At 38.0% G+C, this 25,000-nt stretch overlaps 1 protein-coding gene across 1 annotated transcript in view; it reads left to right on the top strand.

Annotated features, from left to right (window-relative positions):
• Positions 1-25,000, top strand: part of LOC125047051 — a 36,916-nt gene that overhangs the window by 907 nt on the left and 11,009 nt on the right. The window contains exons 2-19 of the mRNA XM_047645099.1: positions 5,695-5,866; positions 6,431-6,599; positions 6,937-7,154; positions 7,569-7,672; positions 11,625-11,792; positions 11,918-12,301; positions 12,553-12,728; positions 12,983-13,811; positions 15,334-15,427; positions 16,038-16,210; positions 16,601-16,729; positions 16,978-17,205; positions 17,474-17,589; positions 18,512-18,704; positions 19,489-19,718; positions 19,831-19,947; positions 21,386-21,531; positions 22,846-22,989. Of these exons, the coding sequence (XP_047501055.1) occupies positions 5,695-5,866; positions 6,431-6,599; positions 6,937-7,154; positions 7,569-7,672; positions 11,625-11,792; positions 11,918-12,301; positions 12,553-12,728; positions 12,983-13,811; positions 15,334-15,427; positions 16,038-16,210; positions 16,601-16,729; positions 16,978-17,205; positions 17,474-17,589; positions 18,512-18,704; positions 19,489-19,718; positions 19,831-19,947; positions 21,386-21,531; positions 22,846-22,989 (3,790 nt within the window). The remainder of the gene's footprint in view (positions 1-5,694; positions 5,867-6,430; positions 6,600-6,936; positions 7,155-7,568; positions 7,673-11,624; positions 11,793-11,917; positions 12,302-12,552; positions 12,729-12,982; positions 13,812-15,333; positions 15,428-16,037; positions 16,211-16,600; positions 16,730-16,977; positions 17,206-17,473; positions 17,590-18,511; positions 18,705-19,488; positions 19,719-19,830; positions 19,948-21,385; positions 21,532-22,845; positions 22,990-25,000) is intronic.

Genomic DNA, 25,000 nt, shown 5'->3' with positions numbered 1-25,000 from the left:
TAACTTGTGCATTAATATTTGCTGTGGCTTCGTTAGCTGTAATGCGGTGTTTAGCTGTTATTATCCATATGTACTCAGGTTTTGTTGTCTTTATTTTTGACGAATTCATTGTGTAATTGCAATTTGTTGTATTTTTTTAGTGAGTTCCAAGAAGTAGGACAAATACTTTGATGATATTAATCACATTGACTCAGTGGTTCTGAATCCACTATTGCATATATATTGCAGGGAAGTGGATTGTTAGATAAATCCTTGAATAAGAAGCAATATAAGTTCAGGTTTTCCCACATTGTGCTTTATGTTTATATAATTGTCTGATAGAAATAGATCACTGATAATTTCATGCTTATCCTAAACCTATGGAGAGTGGGAATAACTAGTGTAATGGCTATGAAAGATAATCTCAACTAGGTATAGATAAGCTCTTAGGTATTTGACAAGGCTCATGATATATATTATAACAACTTGACTTTCACTGATAGAACTGAGATCCTTTCAAATAATTTAATGTAATTAGAATAAATCTAATTTTCTTTTTCAATACATTTTATAGTTTTAAAATCTAAAACCCTACCCCACTCTTTTCCAATATTCTTGGGGAAGCCACGGGAATTTTGTTTAGGGGGAATATAAAAGTGGTACACAGATCACATAATATACATTTACTTTCCAAATGATGGTATATAAGAATTTAGATGTGTAGGTTCATAAAGTTTAGTCACCTTTATGGCATATGGACACAATTAATCATATTTGGCCATATGCCTAACAGTACTTTTCCAAAGAGGTCAAAGTTCCCCATACATCCTGGCAAGATTGAGGTTAGGGTTGTATTCAAGCTATCCTAGGGACTCAGATAATCAAATCTGATGAAAATCCATATGTTGGTTTTACTTGGATTGATATTAAATGTTCTAAACTCTTGCACCCAGTGTCTGGCTGTTGCCAGAAATCACTGGAGTTTATCAGGTTCAGGGATTTATATTACCCGGCAGTGATGAGTTAAATGGTAGTAGATATGTTATCTCTATAGGTAGCTCACAATCTGTGCAATAGGAAAAGTAAATATATGTAACAGTATGTTTTTATTATTATTTTTTTTTTCTCATATATTTTTGTAATAATTTTTTTGGAACACCCTGCACTGTCTATAGCATCAGGCAGGAATAGGTTCCTGCTTGTGAACATAGGGTTATTCTTTACAGTACAGATTCACTTGCTAGAGACTAAGTCCCCAACCTCATGTCACAAAATCAATTCAAATTTTTAACCAGTGGAAATAATACAGGTCTCCCTTCAAAATCTTTGTGTACTCATAGTGCGACATCTCCATCACCTGTCACTCAGTTACAATATCCCATGGTGAGATCCTCCTGTGACATTAGACCATTGCCATTTTTTTTCCATTGGCTGCCCCTTGGCAAATTTTTTTCATGACTTGACATCCACCTCAGATCTAATGTTAATTTTACAATTAACTTCATGAGTCTTTTTTAAATGCATGTGCTGTACCACAACCAATACAGGAAAGTTATTCATCTTTAACTGACATTTAACTGCTTTGCTATTTGAACATTGAAAAGGCCTGAAAAAATATACATCATGTAACAGTCCTTGTGTATGATTAGCCTATTGAGGTAAGGATAGTTTTTTACAGTACAAATTCACTTGCCATAGACCAATTCCCCTACTCCATGTCACAATTTTTTAAACAATTTAACAATTTAAGGGGAGGGTTGATGGGGGCTCTGCCTCCCAACACTCCTGGCAAACCTCAATAGGCATGGTGAGGTAGAGCTAAAACTCGCAAGCACCAAGTGGACTTCGGCTTTGAGCAATGCTTTCTGCAATCTTTTCCCTTAATTCTTGGGTTAATTGTTACCATATAAAAATGGTATCCTTGTAATCGCCAGTAAAAGAAATAATCTGCAGATACAAATGGTAATGTCACAAATAAAGGAAATACAGCTGAAAGTGCTGCTCGCACCTATGTCCACTCTGTGCCCATGAGTTTCATTTCTGTCTTGCTGTGCATACTGAGGTAAAGGCAATGTCTGCCAGAGGGTATTGGGAGCTCCCATCAAGTTTCCTGATAGGTAGTCCCCTAGTTATGGAAACACATTTTTTTAGTAAATGTTTTGAAATGGAATTAGTGACATAGTGTCTCCATCTCTTTGTCCTCTACAAGAATATAATTTTCAAACTTTTTGCATACAAAGTTGATGTCTTTGGCTGATTTCAAAATAAGTGTAATCAAATAGGAAAAAAGTCAATTAACTGTTTATCAGTGAAGCTGCTGCTTCTTGTATTATATGTCTATTTTAAGTAACTTATTTATTTTTGAAGTTCAGCAGGAATGTCATAGACTGACATCTTTTTGGTTTCATCTCTCTCTCTCTCTCTCTCTCTCTCTCTCTCTCTCTCTCTCTCTCTCTCTCTCTCTCTCTCTCTCTCTCTCTCTCTCTTCCTCTCCCTCTCCCTCACACTCACCCCTCACACACACGCCTCACACACACGCCTCACACACACGCCTCACACTCACGCCTCACACTCACGCCTCACACTCACGCCTCACACTCACGCCTCACACTCACGCCTCACACTCACGCCTCACACTCACGCCTCACACTCACGCCTCACACTCACGCCTCACACTCACGCCTCACACTCACGCCTCACACTCACGCCTCACACTCACGCCTCACACTCACGCCTCACACTCACGCCTCACACTCACGCCTCACACTCACGCCTCACACTCACGCCTCACACTCACGCCTCACACTCACGCCTCACACTCACGCCTCACACTCACGCCTCACACTCACGCCTCACACTCACGCCTCACACTCACGCCTCACACTCACGCCTCACACTCACGCCTCACACTCACGCCTCACACTCACGCCTCACACTCACGCCTCACACTCACGCCTCACACTCACGCCTCACACTCACGCCTCCCACTCACGCCTCCCACTCACGCCTCCCACTCACGCCTCCCACTCACGCCTCCCACTCACGCCTCCCACTCACGCCTCCCACTCACGCCTCGCACTCACGCCTCGCACTCACGCCTCGCACTCACGCCTCGCACTCACGCCTCACACCTCACACTCACACCTCACACCTCACACTCACACCTCACACTCACACTCACACCCCACACCTACACCCCACACTCACACCCCACACTCACACCCCACACTCACGCCTCACACTCACACCTCACACTCACACTCACACCTCACACTCACACCTCACACTCACACCTCACACTCACACCTCACACTCACACCTCACACCCCACACTCACGCCTCACACTCACACCTCACACTCACACTCACACTCACACTCGCACCTCACACTCACACCTCACACACACATATACAATTTTCTTCATTTATGTTGCATTTTTTTGAGTAGAAAGTATATTGTTTTTGGTACGAAGGTAGTTTCTATATTTTGTATATATCTTGAATAATGTTGAAACAGAATTTTCTTTTCTTGAATTCAAACTCAACTATTAGAACTGATAAGGAATGTTGTCCAAAACAAATCTTTGGTACGACTTCTAAATGATAAATGATGAATATTTTTTTTTTTTTTTTTTTTTTGTTGACTTTCATTGTTCTTAATGGGAGCAGTTAGCACGACAGTATGGTTCGCCAAACAAGAAAAATTACAAAATTGTATTTAATCTCAGTTATTTATTCACCAAATACAATCATATGAAATAATAATACCAACAGGGGTGGGTGGGGATCTGGGCCCTATATTAAGGGAACCCAAATTTGACAGTGATGGTCCCCTTAAAGCATAACAGTATGTAGAGAAAGTGCATGAAGACAAAGATGTTGATGCCTATGCTTTAGATGAAAGTTTGAATTAACACAACCTTTTATGACCATATTGTTGGACAAGTGGTCTGAGAACACTGTAATGTAGTCTGAATATATTTCTTGTAAAAAAACAACAACCTATCTTTCAAATAATGCAAGTCCCAGTAGAATGCAAAGTGGTAAAGAAAAACAAAGGTCTTTGGAGACACCACCCCAGGAATATGAACCACCTGTTGTCTTGCTTTCTGGCTGGTTGTTGTTTCTCTGTGTCCATGCTACCCTTATCAGTCTTGCGTGTTTGTTCACTTGGCATTCTAAAGTTTGGACCCTCCTTTTCAATTATATCTTATACTTGAAGGTGAGGGTGTCAGGAGGCACTATCAGAGCCTCATTTGGTATCTGCTTTTATGATGCCCAAAGAGCTTAGAATATATACAAATATGTGTTATCAGGTTGGTTTGCCACTTACTGTTCCAGGACAGTCAATGAAACGTGACCTGCATACTCTCAGAATGTTGGCCAGTAACTGTAAGTGGAGTGACTTGTTTAGGTTGTGGGTAATTTCTTTGAGGTACCTGGAAAGGAGGCCTGGCCGGTATGTTGTACACCTCTCTGATGTGCTGAAAGTTATCTAAAGGAATTTTTGATGAGTGTATTGTATTGGAAGTATGGCTCTCTGAGATCTGTTGCAAAAGCACTGCAGTGAAGTACCAGAAGGGCAAAGTGGATGACCAGAGTTTCAAGTTATTGAGATGATATGTAAATATGAAGCCTGAATGGCCTTCTTTATAGTTTTGTAGTCAGTGCCAACATTGGCATGGATTGCCTTTCCAGAATATTTGTTATAGGTAGTCCACTATATCAACATGATTGTGCTACTCAGGAAACTTTAAAACTTTGTCTTGTTAGTTTTTATTGTAAAGATCTTGTTGGTAACATTCTTCACTCTGCAAAACCCCATACCCATCCTTTCACTCATATAGGTTATTCATCTTGATACAAAAGTCATCACAAGGGCCATGTCCATTATTCAAGTACTGTATGAAACCCCATCACTAATGATGATGTTTTGTACATGGTGTTTTGTTAACCTGCACCAGTGTCACACTACTCCCTCTGTTTCCATGCTGCCTGATTTTTCATTATAGTTTCTGTGGCAGTATGTTTTTTTTAGCTCTTTGTCAGCCCTACATGAAGAGTAGAAACTTGAGAGTCCCTCTATGTATGGCAACAACAAAGCACAATCTGTTTGAAAAGTTCTAGGGCATTATGTTAGAATGTTGGTATGTAATTTACCTGTTTGGGAGATCGAGCTATTCTTACTAGATGTAAGGATGACAGATTTATGGTTCCAAGATCATAATTTGGCATTCTGTTGCTTTGCTGGGTTAACTTGGTTTGTTAAGTCTGATTTGCCTAATAAGTAATTAGTAATTAGAAGAATTACTTATGGATGCTTGAGTAGTTGATTAACAGCTAAAGTAATTTACAGCTGTCTGACTGTTGTGTAAGTCAATTCGGAGTCCATTTACTCTGTTATCTGACCAGATACAAGAGAGAGAGATTTTTGACTGGTGTATGACAGGTATGACATGTCAGATAGATGCTAGAACTGCTCACTACATTATTTGATTTTTTACAGTAGATATTATTGTCTTTTATTCAAGCAGGTTGTGGTTTTGTTCCTTAGCTAATTTATCATTTAATAAGTTATACTATGATCAAAGCATGTAGAATAATGTTTCTAAGAATACTCATTATGATTTTTTCAGAAGACAGTTCTAGAATTAGATTTAATTTCAATGATATTTAATATAAAATTTCTTTAACTTTACAAATGTTCCATTCTAGATGTCGTCGGGTGAAGATCGAACACACCACTGGCTGTTGACCAGCCCAGGACCTGGGGAGGGTATAGTAGAGGATGATCCCATGGCACAGGAGCCTTCATCTGGTGACCAGCTGCAGGCATCTGGTGATGCACTAGATGATCCTCTTGCCCCAAGTAGTAGTGATGCCCCTGGTAAGTTAAATTGTCTGTAATTTGTTTTATAATGCCTATGATTTTGTTAGCTTAGCCTTTTAACTAATTTCTCCAAGCTGTCTCTGCTGCTGGTCCAATTGAGGTCCAATTTTTCAGTTTAGAAGCAATTTTTTGTCAAATGCTTAATTATGCAAACCAGGAACTGTACAACTTCATTGTTATAGATCAAATACTGTAAAGTAGAGCACCAAATCTGAAAAAATGAGAGAAGAGAAGGCAAAAGAGTAATTTTTGTTTTGCAAAGGGCTAATGGAGGAATTGTAAACAACAGACAATTCCATATTTATTAGTTACCACTGAATATCTCTTCCAACAAAAAACATGTACGAAACCACTTGTTACCTTTTCATTGCTGGTGTATGATGATTCTAGTTATGTTGAATAGAAATCCAGAGTTAAGTAGTATAATGCTGTTTTGTGATGGCAGAAGTACTTCAGTTACTTCATCTTAACTTGTAGAATAGGAGAATATTTCTTTCTTTACACAATTTACTTACTGTTGTTTTTAATTTTCTTCTTCAAATTACTCTTTTCCATTTCCAGATGAGGGGATTGTATCTTCACCAGTTAATAGCCTTGACTTAGACCGGGACTCACCAATGGGTGGAGGGTTAGATGATGAGGAAGATGGTGGTCCACCTAGCATAGAAACTCAGCCTCCCGACCACGTTGATGACCTTGAAGTATCGGGTATAACCTCTACATGGATAAGGTATTTGACATAATTATTTGATTAATTTGTTTTCTTTTATTTCTTTGTTTATATATATATATATATATATATATATTTATAAGCAGTGTCTATATATATTTAATGATTTATTTTCATTGTTATAGTGATATTCCTTCTCAATCTGGTAACTTTGATTACTTGCATTCTTACCTTGATGTAATGTTGAAAACTTGACTACTTATTCTGTTACATAAATGGCTTATAGATTTTAGAGATTTCCCAGATATATTTTACTTGTTGCTTCATCATGCCAAGGTAGGTTTTGTTACTGAACTTAGTAACAGTTAGTTATACTATTTTCTCTCTCTCTCAACAGCACTGGTGGTAGTCACTATGGGAACTCACATCCAGGGCTAGGATACTCTATCCTCAATAGTGATCTTCCTGATACTGCTGATTCTACAGGGCTAGGAGAAATGCCGGGCCTAGAACCAGGCGACTTTGGGGTTGGACCAGTGTATGGTCCTCAGCTGCCTGGGCCCTTCAATAGTCCTGTGCACGAGTCATCATCAGTAGCATATGGTGATGTTGCTGGTAATAATATTGACAGTGCTGTTTGTTACTTTGTATTTATGGTCAAATTTAAGGCTATGTATATATCTGTGGGTGTTTATTGGTGTACAGCCATGTAGGTCTAATGTTTGGTGTGAAAAGAGTTGTGTATATTATATATTTTTACAATATTACACTATTATATATTTTAGATTTCTAATTTAAAAGAAGGGGGGAAACTAGATTGAGGCAATTTGTTAGAACTAATGGGGAATAGTACCTGTAGTATGAGGTGAAAAATGTTTCTAACATTGTGAGGTAAATCTATGTATTACAGTTATCCTTTGTTGATTTTAAGGAGTATGGATTTATATGGTACCTTAGAAATGAAAAATTAAAATGAAATAGTAAAACAAATTATATGCTTGGCCATATACATATTTCTTTTTTTTCTAGATGAGAATGCAGTTGGAGGAATATGTGGGCTGCGTAATTTAGGAAATACATGTTTTATGGCGGCAGGGATACAGTGCCTGGTGAACACTCCTCCCATTGCTCAGGTAGGTTTAATGTCTTATCTCTTTAAACTGGGGTAGGTATGGCAGAGTGCCGTAGGTAAAGTGAAGGTCTATGGTGGTGCCAGAAAGGCTCCCCATTTGGCAAAGGACAAGGCAGTCCTTGTGTTGCTGCCGATTAGGGGAGGTGCTCTTGGAGCAGGTGATATGATGATCTCGGTTCTTTGTCCCAAAGCTTAATCCCTTACTGACGAGCCATGCCTACTGCCATCATATCAAACCGCTTGGTCTGCAGGGTATGGCTGTATGCCGCGGCAATGCACCATAGGGCTTGGAGTGGGAAGTTCAGCTTAATGTAGTGGACTCCTGCTCCCAAAGTCTGCTTGTTGCCATTAATCTCCAGAGTGTAGAATTTTTATTTATTTTCTTCACCCATCAGTGTTGGGTTAACCCCTTCCCGATGGGTCACACCGTGAGGCGTCAAAACAAACTGCTTGATCTGTGGCGTGTGGCTGTACGCCACGCCGGTGCATCAAAGTGCTACGAGCCATTGATTCAGCTTGAAGTACCAAACTCCCGTGCTCAAAGTCATCAAGGGGTTAAGTAGTCAGGAGTTGTCAACGAACCAGGAATGAGGGGAGCCTGCGGTCCAGTCATAGAGCCACTAGGTGTCTGGTATCAACCAGTCAGTTCTCACCAGTGAGTTGCGAGAAGCACCTGCTGGTAAGAGTACAGGACTGTTGAACCTGGTGTGACCCAACATGGAAGTATGCAGAGTTGTGCAGGTTCTGGCTGCTACAAAACCATTTGTTGAAGATATTATGATGTACATGCTATGTTCCCTGTGGTTTTAGTATGTTGTGGCTCAACAAATAGAAGGCTCAACAAGTACTTGGTCACCACGGAGTCAATTTTTTGTCTTACTCATCTCACCTGTTTACCCATTTCTTTAACTTTTTTAAACCATAGTATTATTTTTATATTGTCATATGTATTTTAAATTCTATTGTAATAATCAAAATGTCAATAATTATAATAACTGTATTGATATTCACATGGTGGATCTGGGTGCCTCATGACCTACATGTGGACTAAGAACACTCATACTGTATTAAGACTACTTGCCTCCTGTTTCCAATGTTATCTCTTTTTCTGCTCAAGGAAGTGAGAGAGTGAGTGAGAGAGTGAGTGAGAGAGAGAGTGAGTGAGAGAGTGAGTGAGAGAGTGAGTGAGAGAGTGAGTGAGAGAGTGAGTGAGAGAGTGAGTGAGAGAGTGAGTGAGAGAGTGAGTGAGAGAGTGAGTGAGAGAGTGAGTGAGAGAGTGAGTGAGTGAGTGAGTGAGTGAGTGAGTGAGTGAGTGAGTGAGTGAGTGAGTGAGTGAGTGAGTGAGAGTGAGTGAGTGAGTGAGTGAGTGAGTGAGTGAGTGAGTGAGTGAGTGAGTGAGTGAGTGAGTGAGTGAGTGAGTGAGTGAGTGAGTGAGTGAGTGAGTGAGTGAGTGAGTGAGTGAGTGAGTGAGTGAGTGAGTGAGTGAGTGAGTGAGTGAGTGAGTGAGTGAGTGAGTGAGTGAGTGAGTGAGTGAGTGAGTGAGTGAGTGAGTGAGAGAGAGAGAGAGAGAGAGAGTTTTTTTTTTCTGTTGTTGTTGTTGTTTTTTAGACTTTCCTAGGTCTGTATTTGTTAATATTTTTTTCTGCATAAGTATTTTTTGCCATTTGGAAATGGTTTTGTCCCAAGAGCTGGTGCTCTTCCAGCCATGCAATAATTCAATAGCCCCTGTCTAATCTTCTTCCGAAACCATTGTGCCCTCATTACAAATCATTCCTGTAACTGCAGCCATCAGCCAAATTTTTCATGCTGTCATATACCCATCACCCTGGCCCCAAGCCAATTTTTTCCATGGTGGCATATTCCTGTCACCTGTTCCTCAGCCAATTATTTTTGTGATATGATGATGTCACCTTGATCCAATGGCTCCTTGCATCTAGGTGACGTGACCATCACGTCATGAAAAAGTCCGGGTTGATTGGCAGGTGTCGTGAACATGCCGTTACAGGAAAATCTGGCTTTAGGCCGTGTGATGCAAACCTGCCTTAGTGAGCATTTCAGCTGAAGGCCGGGGTGATGGGAAAGACTTGCCACGAGTGCACAAACGTATTGGGAGGATTATTTTACTCATTTAACGATTTCTCATTATTCCTGTCGATGTATGAGTGGAGGGAGGAGTGGAGTGAAGTGTCTGGAAGAGCGCTAGCTCCATGGAGGATGCCATTTTCAAGCTTTGTTGTATTACGGAAAATTGAATATTATGTAGAAAAAAGACAACATAGTGTTACATAATTTTATATTTTTTCTACTGAATTGTAGACTATATAATTAAAAAAAAAAAAAAAAAATTACCATCAGGATAATGCAAATCAAATGGCAAATTTGGGCATTGGAAAATGGCCAAAATGCTAAAAATGCATATATGTAAAAAGAGTAAATAACTTGCAAATAGGAGGCATAGAGTCTTGTCACTGTGCACTTGTGACTTGAAAGTGACTTGAAAGTTTGTAATTTTTCTTTGAATATAATTTTTTGGTCTGTGATACTATTCCACCAAGGAGTCAGTCAGCAAGCCCTAGTTTAAGTATGGGATATGTAGGACTATTAACCCAATGCCACTGGGGAAAATGAATAAAAAATGGGGAAAATGCAAGCTCATTTTTTATATTTTTTGTGAAATATCTGTGCACATAGGATGGCTCTGCTAGTGCTTAGCCACAAAGGAGTCAATTAGTAGACCTTGTAACCTTACCTGATTTGAATTGGCGGGAAAAAAATATTTTTTGCCAGTGCTATGAATATTGATGGTGTTATTTTTATTATAAACATTATAATTACTATAATGTTATAAACATTCGTAACAGCAAAAAAAGATAATGTAAAATATTTTCGTGAATCAAAGGAAAGGGTAATTGGGCGAGACAGGCAGTACTCGTAATTGGCTGATTGGTGACTTAGTACAAGTGTAGCCATCTATGTGTAAAACCAATCAAACAAGTAACTCTCAGTGGGCATAGCACCTACGTACACGTTATGCCCATCAGCATTGGGTTAATTAGCTCCTTTTGTGACTAAGCACTTGTTGAGCTATCTCTGGATTTGGCATTTAATCATACTATCCGTGTCCAATGAGTTCAGGGAGGCAGACCCATTTTTTGTGAGAAACACAAGCAGGTAGTGGTTTGGTTTGGCTTGCTTCATCTTGCTGAATTTGTCAAAAACCCACCTTGCTGGCGGTGTCAACAAATAACAGCGATATTGTGATGACCTAGATCTTTTCTAGTTGGTGATGAAATGAGAATAGATGATGTAAGTAGCAGTGAGAGTAAATTTAGTGATGATGAAATCTTTACCCACCTTGTTTTGGCATTAACTGAACATGATAAATCAATAAAAGATAGAAGAAAAAGTATAAGATTATGAATAACTAGAATAAAGAGAAGTTCCTTCAAATATTTTAGAGCAATATGAGGAAGGGATGATATCTGCTTATAATAACCTAGGTAGTTCTTCGAAATTGAGAATTGTGAAGGGACTAAGACAAATTTGAATGTTCTTTGAACATCATGATACAACGATAAGTAGTAGATGAAGTAATTAGGATTTCTGTTGGCCATGTTTGTAGTTTGTTTACAATTATGAAGTTGTAGCACCTCTCCTCTGGAGACAGTTTGAAAATACTTGTTTTGATTAAGAATCAAAATACCTGACCAAAGAGTTCTGTCAAAATCAAGAATGAGCAAGGCGTTTCATGATTTTTGAAGATATCTTGAAATATCTAGCTATAAAAAATGTGCCTATGATGTAAATGCGTAAGATTTTGTATTACTTTGAATATGCTAAGTTACAAAATTGACATTTTATAGTACTTGTAGATTTGGTTAGTTTGTATTATAGGCAAATGACCTGGTTTGTTTTTCAAAGTTAATACAAGTTTCTTACTGTCTTCATTTCAGTACTTCTTCAGACACCACCATGATAACCTAAATACAAAGGACTCTTTAGCTGGTCAGTTCTCACAGTTGACAAATAAGATCTGGTGTGGCAAATACTCTTCTCTCAGACCTGCAGATTTTAAAGATGCATTTGGACAGCAGTGGAGAGATTTCCGTGATTACAGACAGGTAAAGTATTGATGGGTAGTGTCCATACTATTTTTATGAAAGGAAAAGTAATGAAGATTTGTGATTTGTAGTTTTTAGTGTTTATAGAAAATATGTAAAATAATTTTTTTTTTTTTTCTTCACAGCATGATTGTCAAGAATTTGTTACTCTCCTCCTAGAAGCTTTGCGGAAACAAATGTGTGTGACAGATGATGGAGGAGGTGGTACTGAAAATGAGGATGAGGAGAAAAATGAAGCCAAGGGACAACTGGCCAATATTGATAACAGTGGGATGGCCAGCAGTAGTAGCAGTAGCAGCAGCAGTAACAGCAACAGCAGAAGCAGCAGTAGTAGTACCAGTAGTAGTAACAGACCAAGTGGAAGCAGGGGTAGCCACTCATACTCCTCCCCCTCCTCCCCTCAGTCACCTCATTGTCCAACTTCACCACAGTCCCCACACTGTCCAACATCACCTCAGTCACTTCATTCACTCAAACAACCTCTGGAGCTCCGCAGTGATCCCCAAGAGGTAAGATGATGTCTGTTGTGTATATACACCAATACGTTTGAAGGAGGATTTTGTCATTCTACGGTCTTGTTTATCAGTATTTACTTCTGTTGGTGACTGCAAACCATGTATGTGCAGCAGATTTTTTAGACTCTTCTTCTTCTTCCTTTTCTTTCTTTTAAGTAATTCCTTTTGCTTTTAATGTCACATAGGTTAAGATGTAGCAGGTCATTTTTCATGATTATATACTATTATATACTATTACCTTTCAGGAAGCAGTAGGCTTAGACAGTGGTGCTGCCTCTCCAAAGAGTAGTGTGTCCAGCAGTTCAGTGGATGCACACCTTGTTAACCTGAGACTACAACCTATACCTGAAGAAGTCCGTGCTTTAATTCCCTCACGCATGAATGCATCCTGTGATGACTTGTCCCTTGCTGGTACCACAAGGTAATGCAATGTGCATTTGTTTTTGGTTTTCTTATACATCAGTATAAACAATAATATGTGATTACTTATATGTGTTGATATATTTAACACAAGGAACCACTCTCTCTCTACTGGGAACTGATTGTAAAATATTGAGAAGACTGGTTATACTTGAAAAAATTAGCGTCAAACTATTTTGCTTAAAAGTTGATTGATAGGATAAAAAAGAAAAGAGGTTATTAGAAAGGATCTCTTACACAATTATTCTCTTACAGTTGTCATGATGCAGAGAGCGTTGCCTCGGATATGTCTGACCCAGCAGAAGTTGGTGGAAGCAGCAGTGTGAGGCGTTACAATCAGCTGGGTGTGACAGATGTGTGTGATAGTTCTGACTGTGATAGTAGCACTGCTCATAATCTGGTGCCAGCCCATCGCCTCCAAACACTGCACTGTGATAGCTCTTCTGCCTTAGAGAAGAACCAACTCAATGATTCTCAAGGTATGGAGAAGAACCAGTGTTCGGAAGCATCCAGGCTCGAAGAAAATGAACGGAACAACCTTGGATCTCCCCCTGAGTCACATCTCTCTCTGGTCAAACTAGAGGACATCATGAAAGAGACTAAAACATCAAATGTTAATGTATTGGTGAAGGATAACCCTGCAAATAATGAACTTTTATTTGACTCAGAGAAATATGCCAAATATGATAAGTCCAGATTGAAAAATAGCTTGGATAATTTGAATAAGTCTGGAGTAAAAAGGGTGAAAGAGGTAAACCTTCTGCATGATAAAAGAGGGTACCAACCAATGGATGTTGAAGGGGAGTATGATGATGATCTAGAAGATGGGCAAGAGCTTGCAATCAATAAACGTATGCGTCTAGATGAAAAGAATATTCAGTACGAGTTGGAGAGATATCAAGTTTCATCGGCTGAGCAAAGTGTTGATAGCTCAGCCTCTACCTCTGGTGTTGACACTCAGGTAGCCCCAGCACCTTCAATTTCTTCACATGAACAGCGTCAGGCAGATTTAACTTGGCGATCTTTTGTGGGTGATGCAAAGAGTGCTGTGGTGGACACCTTCTATGGACAGTTTAAGAGCTCGGTATGTATTACAGTGGTTTTGTGAGGTTAGTGTAAAGAAGGTATAGTGTAGATTTTTATAATGCATTCAAGGTAAAAGAATTTCCCACATCATTGAAATGTGAAGTAAGTGAATCAAGGTAGTGTGAATTGTAGAGAAGCTACAAAATGGATGAATTGTGTATTGGATATGTTGTCATTATGGAAAAACAAAACTGTTTAGTATTATACCAGTTTTGTTAATTATTATATTTATACCTTTACTTGGAAGGATTAATTTCTGCATAAAGGAAATGGTGTGCCTCAAGTGTCTATTTTATAATTTGAATATCATTGTTTGAGTTCACACCATCAGTAGTTTGCATTTATGTTTGGCCAAGAAGTTTGTGGAACTATTGCCCTGGTATGGCTTGTAGGTTATTAAAAGCAGAATTTTTGGTAATTTGTATGAATGGGACTTTCCCTGTTAAGTTTTAAGTAGTTGCTTCACGAATCTGCTGTTATTTTTATTTTTTTACAGGTTATAGATATGGGAACTTGTATACTTTATGATTTGCAGTTTGTTTTATGACACTTACAACTTTTCTTATTACCAAATGTGTAATAAGGCTTGGTAAATTTTTTTGGTAAAGTTGAGGATGGTCATTCTTTAGTGTGTGCTATTCCATGCCTAGGCAGCTGTCTGGCTTGCAGTAATACATGTGGGATCTCATCTTGGCAATTGGGTCATAGACTCATGGTGTCATCTGGTGTTATTCGTCATCAGTGATTATTTGTCATGACTTGATATCAGTCACCTGTTGGTAATTTGTTAGAATCAGTACTTATAGATCAGATTCCTCATTGTTCTGTGAGATGAAGTGGCATTTCAGAAATGATCTTTTTGATTACTGATTACTTGATCTGTCTATATTTAGATTCCTGTATTGACCAGGTAAGTGTTACATTGGATAAGCCATTTTTGATGGCAGCAGTTTTGATGTAGGGTTCGACTTAGTCTGATAATTTTAATGCAGGAATTTTTTTTTATTATATTGTAAGTACAGAAATATGTGTTATGAAAGTAAGATTTGCAGAAGTAGGCTTTGTATTGTTTTCTCTTTTGTATATGATAATGGATTTAGAGCATGTTTTTCCTCTTCATATTGCAAAATTGAATGCAGTTATATAATTTGACTAATGAGTATAATTACTTCTCAGCATATTATGGTAGACTGCTTTAGGTGGGATATCTAATAATAGTTTTTCTCAATACTACAAATGTTTCTGTAAACCTGTTTGAAAATTTACGATATGGGTATTTTCCAGAGTTCAGAAAATGACAAATGAAAAGAAAATGAAATAAGGTAAATTGGTCATAATTGTAGGCAGAATTTATTTAAGTGCAAAAGTTGGAATGGCTTTTGTGATTGATAAACCCCTATGTTGAGCTAGTTTTACTTGCACTGGAAAGGAACAATTATGGTATTCTGTAATAAGATGAAATTTGTAATCCCTGATGGTCAGAGATAATGGTTATAGTTTCAAAACATACTTTCTTCCAGCTGGTATGTTCTGTGTGTGGGCATACATCAGTGAAATATGACCCTTTTGGAACCCTCTCTGTGCCTCTACCATATGCTAATCAGATCCAGATTTGTAAGTATTGTTCTTCATTGCAATAGTAATTAGCAATTTGCAATTTTTCTTGGATGTTATGGATTCACATGTAGTCTTAATATATATAGAAAAATTAACTTAAATTCTGTATTCTTTTGTATGGATATTTGTGTGCGATTTGAATTTTCTGTATGTCATGTATATTCTCTGTAGGTAAAAGTGACTATAATTAGATATATTATTCAAAATCATGTTTTCATTACCGGTGATAAGGTATGTATGTAGATGTAGCTCAATTATTTAATTAATGGTGGATAGTTTGGTAAATCCAGTGATGTACATGGACATGTGTACATGTCCACATGTGCGACTGAAAGTTATATTTTACTAATGTTTTATTAGTTAATGAGAATTCACTTTTTTCCTTTGTTTCTTCAATTTGTCTTGAAGTTGGCAGTTTGAGTTAAACATCTACATAAGATACTATACTGTTGGCAATTTATATATCCATTTGATCTGAATTTTGGTTATTCAATTGGATTATGATTTTATTCTTAAATATATATCATGTCTTCAGCAGTAAGTCTGAATTTTTTTCTGAAAATTGGTAATTGAGCAACTTAAATATGTCTTTTCCTCTAAATTCCAGCTGTGACTTACGAACCATATGAAGGTAGCATTCCCACACGCTACCTTATCACCCTCTGTAAGGTGTCTTATGTCAGTGACCTTAAGGCAGCCTTGTGTAAGATGGTTGGCTTAAACACTGCAGAAAACCTTGTGACTGCAGAGGTATTTGACAATCATATTGCTCGAATTGTGGTGAGTCCTCATAGTATTTGTAGTTTAACCTGTTACTGCTGGGTCACATGTATAGCCATCATAACAAACTGCTTGATCTGCCGGGTACGGCTATACATGTGGCGATGCGCTAGAGCGTGTCGAGCGGAAAGTTCTGCTACATGTAGCGGAATCCCGCTTCCAGCAGCTGGACAGTTGCCAGAAATCACTGGAGTCTATGACGCTCTGAGATTTCTAATCCCGTGACTGAGGGATAAAAAAAAGTGTAAAAATGTGGAGCTAGGTTGAGCATTACTGAAATTAATTCTTGTATTGAATATGTCAGCTTTTGTAATTGACATACTTGCTTCATAATTAGCATATGCTTTGATATTAAGTAATTTTAGTAATATGTGATTTTTCTTTTTATAGGAGGACAGTTACATGACCAAATTCTTGAATTACAACCTACGAAGTATTTATGGCTTCCTGTTAGCACCACCTCCCCCCAGTGCAGATGAGGAAGAAGAAATGCATACTGCTGAAGATGCAAAATCTGAGGTAAACTACCGAGTTTTAGTTGTAGATGATTTTAAAGACTTTCATTTCTCATCTCTGCATAGGAGTTTGCTAGAAGACTAACAAGAAAAGTGCAAAGTTTACTGTTATTGTTTGGTGTATAATGTAGTAAGAGGTACTGTAAACAAGGTCCTGGGATGCCTTCAAAAACTGATTTGAAAGAAATTTAATTATGGGGTGTTTGCTCTAAAACTTCATTCAACAGTGTCTCACTTGAAATGTCACTACAGGAAAATGGTGATGCAGAGAAGGAATCAGAGAGTCAGGGATGCTCCAGTGGCAGTACGGGTACTAATGGTGCCAGTGGAGGTGCCAGCGGAGGTGCCAGTGGGAGCACCAGTGGGAGCGGAAGCAATCTGTGGCGGCCATGCAACATTTGCCTTGAGGAGATGTGTCAGACAGAACTTAGAACTCATCACACTTGCGAGGATTGCTTGCTGTGTGACGGTTGCATTGAGGTAAAGCAGTGAGTAATTGTTCAAAAATAAATTCGGGTAGTTGTTTAAATCCTTGAAATAGTGAGTGAATTCAGATTCCAAAATATTAATGTGGTTCTTAGCTAAAGATACAGATAATTCAAACTGCATGAGAGGAAAGTTAGGAACAGGATATTAAATGATAGACATATATTAAGTTTGTTTTTGATGTTTATCTTGATATTTATCTTAACCCACAGGCAAGTCTAGAATTATGATTTATATGTTAAAGATTTTATGAAAATTGCAGATGTCATGTAAACATCATGGTGGAGAGAGTCTGCCTTGTCCTGTATGTCAGACATCCTTATCTCCTTCTGATCTCATACCTGTGGAGAAGAGAAAGATGGAAAAACCAAAGGCTAGGTAACTGAATTATGTTCTGTGATGTTATTAGGTTATTAATCCCTTGAAGATAGCCATCCTCATATTTAACCCATCACTGCTGGGTAACAGAAATCACATAGTGTGATAAACTGGTGATTTCTGTATGCGTCACCGCACATACAGGCATACCCCACAGACCAAGCGTTTTGTTATGACACCAGTACATGTGATCCGTCTGCAACAGGTTAATCCCATGGGTCTGAATGCATCACTGCCTGCTCATGGCCCAAAATATGGGCACTAGGCTTACTTGTGCGGCCACTCTACTGGGTGTGCAACTTGTAGTAACAAGAATGCATGCCTCCCCTTTCTTTGGCTGTTGAGGTACAGCCCCAGAAACAGTTTTATTTTTTTAAGCCTCATTTTTCTGGAAACTTGTGTATGCTGCAGCCATCATTAGGTTAGCTTTAGCAAATGTTCAAAGTGAATCAGTTATACTCTGTATTTTTTAGTAAATATCATCCAATTACAGGTAGTCCAAGATTCACCAGTAAAAAGTGAGGAGACAGACTACATCAAAATTTTCTATGTGGTATGATTTGTCATCGAATCATCCAGACCATTTTTTAACATATCTTGATAGATAATATCAATGATTTTATTTTACTGTCATTGCCTCTTTTTCTCTGTTCAGTTAGAGATAGTGGACTTTTATGGGAAAAAAATGGTATTAATAAATAGTTGTGATGTGGGATATTCATTTTGCTTTAGTTTAACATTGAAGTTGAGTGCTTATCCAGTTATGTAATTAAATTTCAAGCTCCATGCTGTAAACACAAACTACTTTTAGCAATTCACTCATACTGTGATGTAATACTCCATCTAGCAGTATTACAATATTGAATATTCTTAACAGATAAGGTATTGTACATTTTGTAGCAATGTATTTGTTGTTTTCCAGATTATTACGGGTACCCTTAGTTTTTCGGATGGACCAGGAGAGTGACAACAATAACAAGCGGTGCATGCAATTGTTGGGTCATCCAAGTTTACTTGCCTTGCCTTCACGGCTGCGGCCTGCTACTCTAACACGTACTTTAGCACCTAGAATACCAGCTGGAACGCAGTATTCCTTGCTGTTTGTTGATGGGCGGGTAAGTGGCAATGCAGATGTAATTTGGTATCCTATAGAAATGACCAATTAGCCTGATGATTACTTTTTTGTTAGGGTGATGTAAGTTTTTTAATTGTTAAATTCATATGGTTGTTAACCCAATGCCAATGGGCATTGCATGTACGTACATACCATGCCTACTGTGAATTTACTTGTTTAATTGTCTTTACACATAGTGGCTACACTTGTACGAAGTCACCAATGAGCCAATTACGAGTACTGCCTGTCTCACCTGTTTACTCTTTTCCTTGATATATGAAAATATTTTACGTTATCTTACTATGCTCTTACTAATTTTTATAACATTGTTATTATAATTTTAATAATAAAAATAACACCAACATTCATAGCATTAGTAAAAATTACGTTTTTCCTGCCAATTCAAGGAAAGGTGAAATCAGGTAAAATCACAAGTTCTATTGATTGACTCCTATGTGGCTAGGCACTAGCAGAGCCATCTATGTGCAGAGACATTTCACAAAAATATAAAAAATGAGCACAGTATTTTCCCTATTTTTTATTCATTTTCCCCAGTGGCATTGGGTTAATAATTAGGGAATTTCTTTATTTTATAATTTATTTCTAGTTAGTATATTAAGGTATAATATTTAATATATCAAAATTGCAAAATATATAAGATGCTTATGTAGTCTACAGTGTTCAATAACTCTGTTCATGATAGTACTCTTATTATAATTAAATCTAAACTTTCCAGCAGATTGTAAGGTGTTAGAAAAGACTTTTCAGTATAATTAATATTCCAGGGTTACAACTGCTCTCGGTGCCTATTCTCATCACACTGCCGTGGTTGTGAGGTCTTAGATGGTCCGGAAGTAGTTCTGCAGGCAGGAGACACATTGTGTGTACGCTTCACAAGCCTTACACCAGAACAGTGTCATGCTCTTGCTGCAACCACGGATCATCCCTCTCTGAATGATATGAGACAGAATGATCCATTAACCCTGTATGACTGTCTAAGAGCATTTACTCAAAGGTAGTGGAAGAGTTATTGATAATTATTGTTTGGTTGTGACTGTTGTTAGATGGTAATTTGTTCATGAATATACATTTTTTTCCTCGGATGTCTAAGTAACTATTTATTTCAGTGAAACCCTTGAAGAAACAGATTCATGGTTTTGTCCAAAATGTGAGCGGAAGCAGCAGGCAACAAAGACAATATCTGTGTGGCGATACCCTCCCTACCTCATAATACACTTAGAAAGGTGAATAGATTGTTCAAGTTTTAGTTGATAGTATAAAATGAAAGACCTGTGTTAAGACAGCCATATACTTTAGAAAATAAAAGAATTGCACATCAGTCCCCAACACAACATTGGTATGCTTGATGGTTCATAGTAAGGAAAATTTTATATACCTACAGGCTTGCCAATTGCTGTATATTTTCTTCATTTTTTTTTTAGTGCTAGAGTTTTGTGGAAGCTTAAGCATACCAAGATTTTGTGTGTCCATACCTTGGTAACAGATCTTGTGCTTTTACCCCTTCACGACGGGTCAGGTCTCTAGACGTCATAACAAACCGGTCGAAATGTGGCGTGCGGCTGTATGCTGCGGCAGCGCGCCAAAGCGCTATGAGGCGGTGATTCGGCTTGATGTACCGAACTCCCGCGCTCAAAGTCGGCGCGTTGCCATTGATCGCCAAGGCGTAGTTTTTTTTTAGTTTTCTACACCCGTCACCAAGGGGTTAAAGAATATATCCCAGAGTATCTTTTAGTATATGGCTATGACATATTAAAAATGTGTTAGAGTTGTTGTCTAATCCATAAACTTGTATAATATTCCTTGAATCATTTCCCCCCAAAAAAGGGGGAAAGGATTTTTGGTTATTAGTATGTATATATATCTTTTTCATCTGAATTATTTAATTTTGATCCTTTATACTTGATAGTTTTAAAGCCTTAAATCTGAATATCCACCACCCTCATGCATTCCTTTGTCTTCATGAGCTGGTTTTGTTCCTACCTCTTTTCTTTTAGTTAATTAATATAATTCAAAGTATAAGTTATAAGAAATAAGAATTTTCATAATGTATGGCATATAACACCCCCTACAAACTCCCCTCCTCTGGAACTTCCTGTGTCTCCATGAACCAATTGTATAACTACCTCTATTGTTGGCCCTACCTTTCTTCTTTTTGTGAATTAACATTGTAAGTATAGACCTAGAAGTATTGCAATGACTGGCATGTGTGCCCTCCACCCCTACTTCCCAATCTCCTTGTACCCCTGTCTGGCTTTCTCTTTCCTTTACTAAATAATGATAGCAATAATGAAAAAATGTCATATTTTACATGTTTCTTTTCATACACAAAAGTGTGTTTTATTGCTCACTCTCTCCTTCTCCCTTTTCCCCCTCTTGCGCTCTCCTGTACAAAATCTGTATCTCGCCTTCCCTCTCCCTGAACCCCTCCTCTCTTTCTCTTCATTTTCTTTGGAACAGTAACCATTTTCAACTATGATGATCTGCTGTTAAGTTGCTGCACCAGCAGGGGCTTGGTGTGTAAATTCGAGCTCAACAAACCTTGTGCATGATGTTGAGGTTGCTGAAACAGATTTTTTAGGGGTTTAAAGTTATGAGATGTTCTTGACTGACTTATTTTTGTGTGCTTGTATTAATTTTCTTTTTTCTTTTTTATACTTTTAGATTTCTGTTCCATGGTACAATGAGCACCAAGTTAGATGACAAAGTCATCTTCCCACTTGATGGGCTTGATGTGTCTGACTTTGTGTCCAGAGAGACGAGCACCAGCCAACTGTACAATCTCTATGCTTGTGTCTGCCATGCAGGAGGTAAGTCACATATTGATCCTTAAAAAAAATATAAAAGAACTGCACTTATTAGCTCTGATTAGGTATTTATTTGAATCCTAGTTTTCTAAAAAGAATACAATATTCGGTGTTGATATTATTGTGTAGACATCTTGGAGAGGGATAATATCTAGGGCTTGAGAACAAGAAGGGCCAATGTTTTAAAAGTCAGTGTTGAAAAAGTTGCTTTTGAAAGTTTGCTCTGTTAATTAAAATTCAGCCAAGAATACTTCAGGAAATTTTTGTGACGAATCAAATTGTGTTGCATTAATCAAATCCTTTTGAAGACATTGTTGTACATAACCAAAAAGTGAATATTTTTCATAGCATTTTTTTTTTATTTATTTTTTTTTTTTACTGTAATGATTTCATAATCATTTAACCCATTATAGTTGGGGCACATGTCGAGCCGTCATAACAAACTGCATGGTCTGTGGGGTATGGCTATATGTGCGGTGACATACTAGAGTGTGTGGCCACTGTGCCCAGTGGCTGGACTGAAATTACCAGAGTTTATGACACTTGAGAAATTTCTGATACTTGGCACAGTTGGGTTAAAAAATGTAGTTTTTGCTGATCAATTTATAGATTATAAGACATTTATTCCTAATTCGATTTCTAGTTTTTCTTCCATTTTATGGCCTAAAAATATAAATTGATAGGGTTCCTTTGGCAATAATTCTGTCAATACTTTACATCAATTTTTTCTCTTTTCTATAATTGTAAAATATGTCACTGTATACTGAAAATGACATACTGACTATGGAAAACACAGAATAGTGAAAGCGGCTAACCTGAAGCTTTCTGTTTCCATACATTCAAAATGCAGCCATTTGTGGCAATCAGCCACACATTGTTATGTATGATTTTCAGGGAATTGGATTTTAAAGTAATGCTCATGTGGCATCCCTAATGCGCTGATAGCATTAACCTTTATAAGGACTTTATAAGTCCAATTCGGTTGTAGGCTTATCTCAGTTTCCATTTCTGACATTGATCCTTCTAGCTCTTAGCCATAGAACTTTATGGTAATCAAGATAAAGTAAAAACAAGTGAGATAAGTAGGACTTGTAATTGACTCCATAGTGACTAAGCACTTGTGTAGCCATCTGTGTATATATACAATTAATAAACTAAAATTACAGTGGACATGGCATGTAATGATGTCAGCCACATCTATCAGGTTAACAAATATCTAAACCTGATTTATTCTCTAGTAGCAATATATGAATTGGTAAACATTTTATGTATAATGTTGTTGTGGAATGTTATGTAATGTTTGTTGTAAATTTGCAGTTGCACAAGCAGGGCACTACACAGCTTTTGCTCGTAGTCCGGTAACAGGAGAATGGCATTACTTTAATGATGACTCAGTAACACGGCAGAAGCCTCGGGAGGAGGAGTACTCGTCTGCATACCTTCTTTTCTATCATAGACAAGGTTAGTTAACCCTTTATGGACGGGTCATGTGTTGAGCCATCATAACCAACCGCTTGGTGTATGGGGTACGGCCATACACTCGGCGATGTGCTAGAGAGTGTGGAGCAAGAGGTTCTGCTACTTGAAGCGGACTCCCATGCCCAGTGGCTTGACATTGCCAGAAATCACCAGCTTTTGTAATGCTGAGCGATTTCTGATACCTGTCAGCATTGGGTTGAATAACTTGTATTATGTTATTCTTATCTAGTTAGTGTTAATTTACTGATTTTATCTTTTATATTTTTTAACCCAATGGCGTCGGTTATAGAAAATTAAAAAAAACTCTACGCTCTGGCGAACGGCGGCAATGCGCCGACTCTGAGCGCGTGAATTCGGTACATCAAGCCGAATCATTGCCTCGGGGCGTTTTGGCGCAGCGCCGCTGCGGACAGCCGCACGCCTCATTTCGGGCGTATTGTTATGACGGCGATAGCCGTGACCCGTCGCCATTGGGTTAATAGCATTTATTATCATTATTCTATTTATCAGTATAATTATTTTTTCATAAGTCCATATTTTGCAGACAAATATCCTTTATTGCTTCCATATCTGGGATCACCAGTAATACAAATCAACTGTTGTAAAACCTTTTTTGCTGATAAGGTTCAACCTGAAGTAATTTTTTAAAAATCACCTGAAAATTCTCAAAGAAGGTAAGATCATAATTGCCACATCATGGTTTAAAAATATACAATAAATTTCATAAAATGAAAATGATCAAGAACTTTAAACTTTCATAATGCCATCTCCACATGATTACTGGTGACATGCTGAGGTTCCAAATTATGGATAGGTCAAATCCAACACATACTGAAATGATCATTATTGAAATGATCCGGAAAATTTAGTATCACAATTTCCCATGAAAAATGTGCGACTCTGGACAGCACGTTTCAACACCCATGCGCCGCCAAAACAAAACAAAATGGCAAAGGGATACTTTATATAACGGACTCCGTTAACCATCCTTGAGTACACTTAAAGAAAATATATCATATTTATCACAACTAATATAATGCTTTTGATACATTGTATCTATTGAAACAGCAATTTTAATACTCCCCCCACACACAAACATAAATAATTACTAAATGTATGCAGAATTTTGTTTACAAAAGAATCCTCCTGGCCTGTATAACCATCACCTGTTTTCTTTAATTTGTATCTCAAAGGCACATATCAGACCTTCCCATCTTGACTGGGGTTTGCTTTTATAATTTCTGCAATTTTCCAATTTCCAAGAACACTATTGCTATCTTGCACAAGTACTATATCTCCAGGTATTAGATTACTCCTATCTACATGCCATCTTTGCCTGACGATCAAAGTTGGGAAATAGTCTCACTGTGATCTTTTCCAAAATTAAAATACAATATGTTGCATGAACCTCATCCTTTTCATATGGTTACTCACATCATCCCACGGACCACATGGAGCTTTGCTAATAGCCCTTCCCAGAAGTAAGTCATTAGAACACAAGTATGATCCTAAAGTGGGGTCATTGTCAGGCTTCATTCTTATTGGCCTCTCATTCATTAAACTAGCTATTTCAAAGAGCACACACTGAAGTTCCCCAAAACTAAGGATATTATTCCCAACTAAAAACAGTAATAATCTCTTCACTGACTTGATCAGTGGCTCACTTCAGCCATTCTCCCATGGTGCATCAGCTTATTTATTAACCCCTTCACAACGGGTCACGTCTCAAGACATCATAACAAACTGCTTGAAATGTGGTGTGCGGCTGTACGCCGTGGCGGCATGCCAAAGCGCTACAAGGCGGTGATTCGGCTTGATGTACCGAACTCCCGCGCTCAAAGTCGGCGTGTTGCCATTGATCACCAGAGTGTCACATCTTAGTACACAAGGTGGGAATGATCTTGTAGTAAAATTGCTACATTATCTGAATCTCAGTTATCCTTGTAGCTACACAAGTGCCCAAGCTGTATGATTCTCTTTGCATATGAGCATG

The sequence above is a fragment of the Penaeus chinensis genome, chromosome 4, assembly GCF_019202785.1.
Source record: "Penaeus chinensis breed Huanghai No. 1 chromosome 4, ASM1920278v2, whole genome shotgun sequence".
NCBI classification, from domain to species: Eukaryota; Metazoa; Arthropoda; class Malacostraca; order Decapoda; family Penaeidae; genus Penaeus; species Penaeus chinensis.
This window is presented reverse-complemented; position numbering and strand designations above follow the sequence as displayed.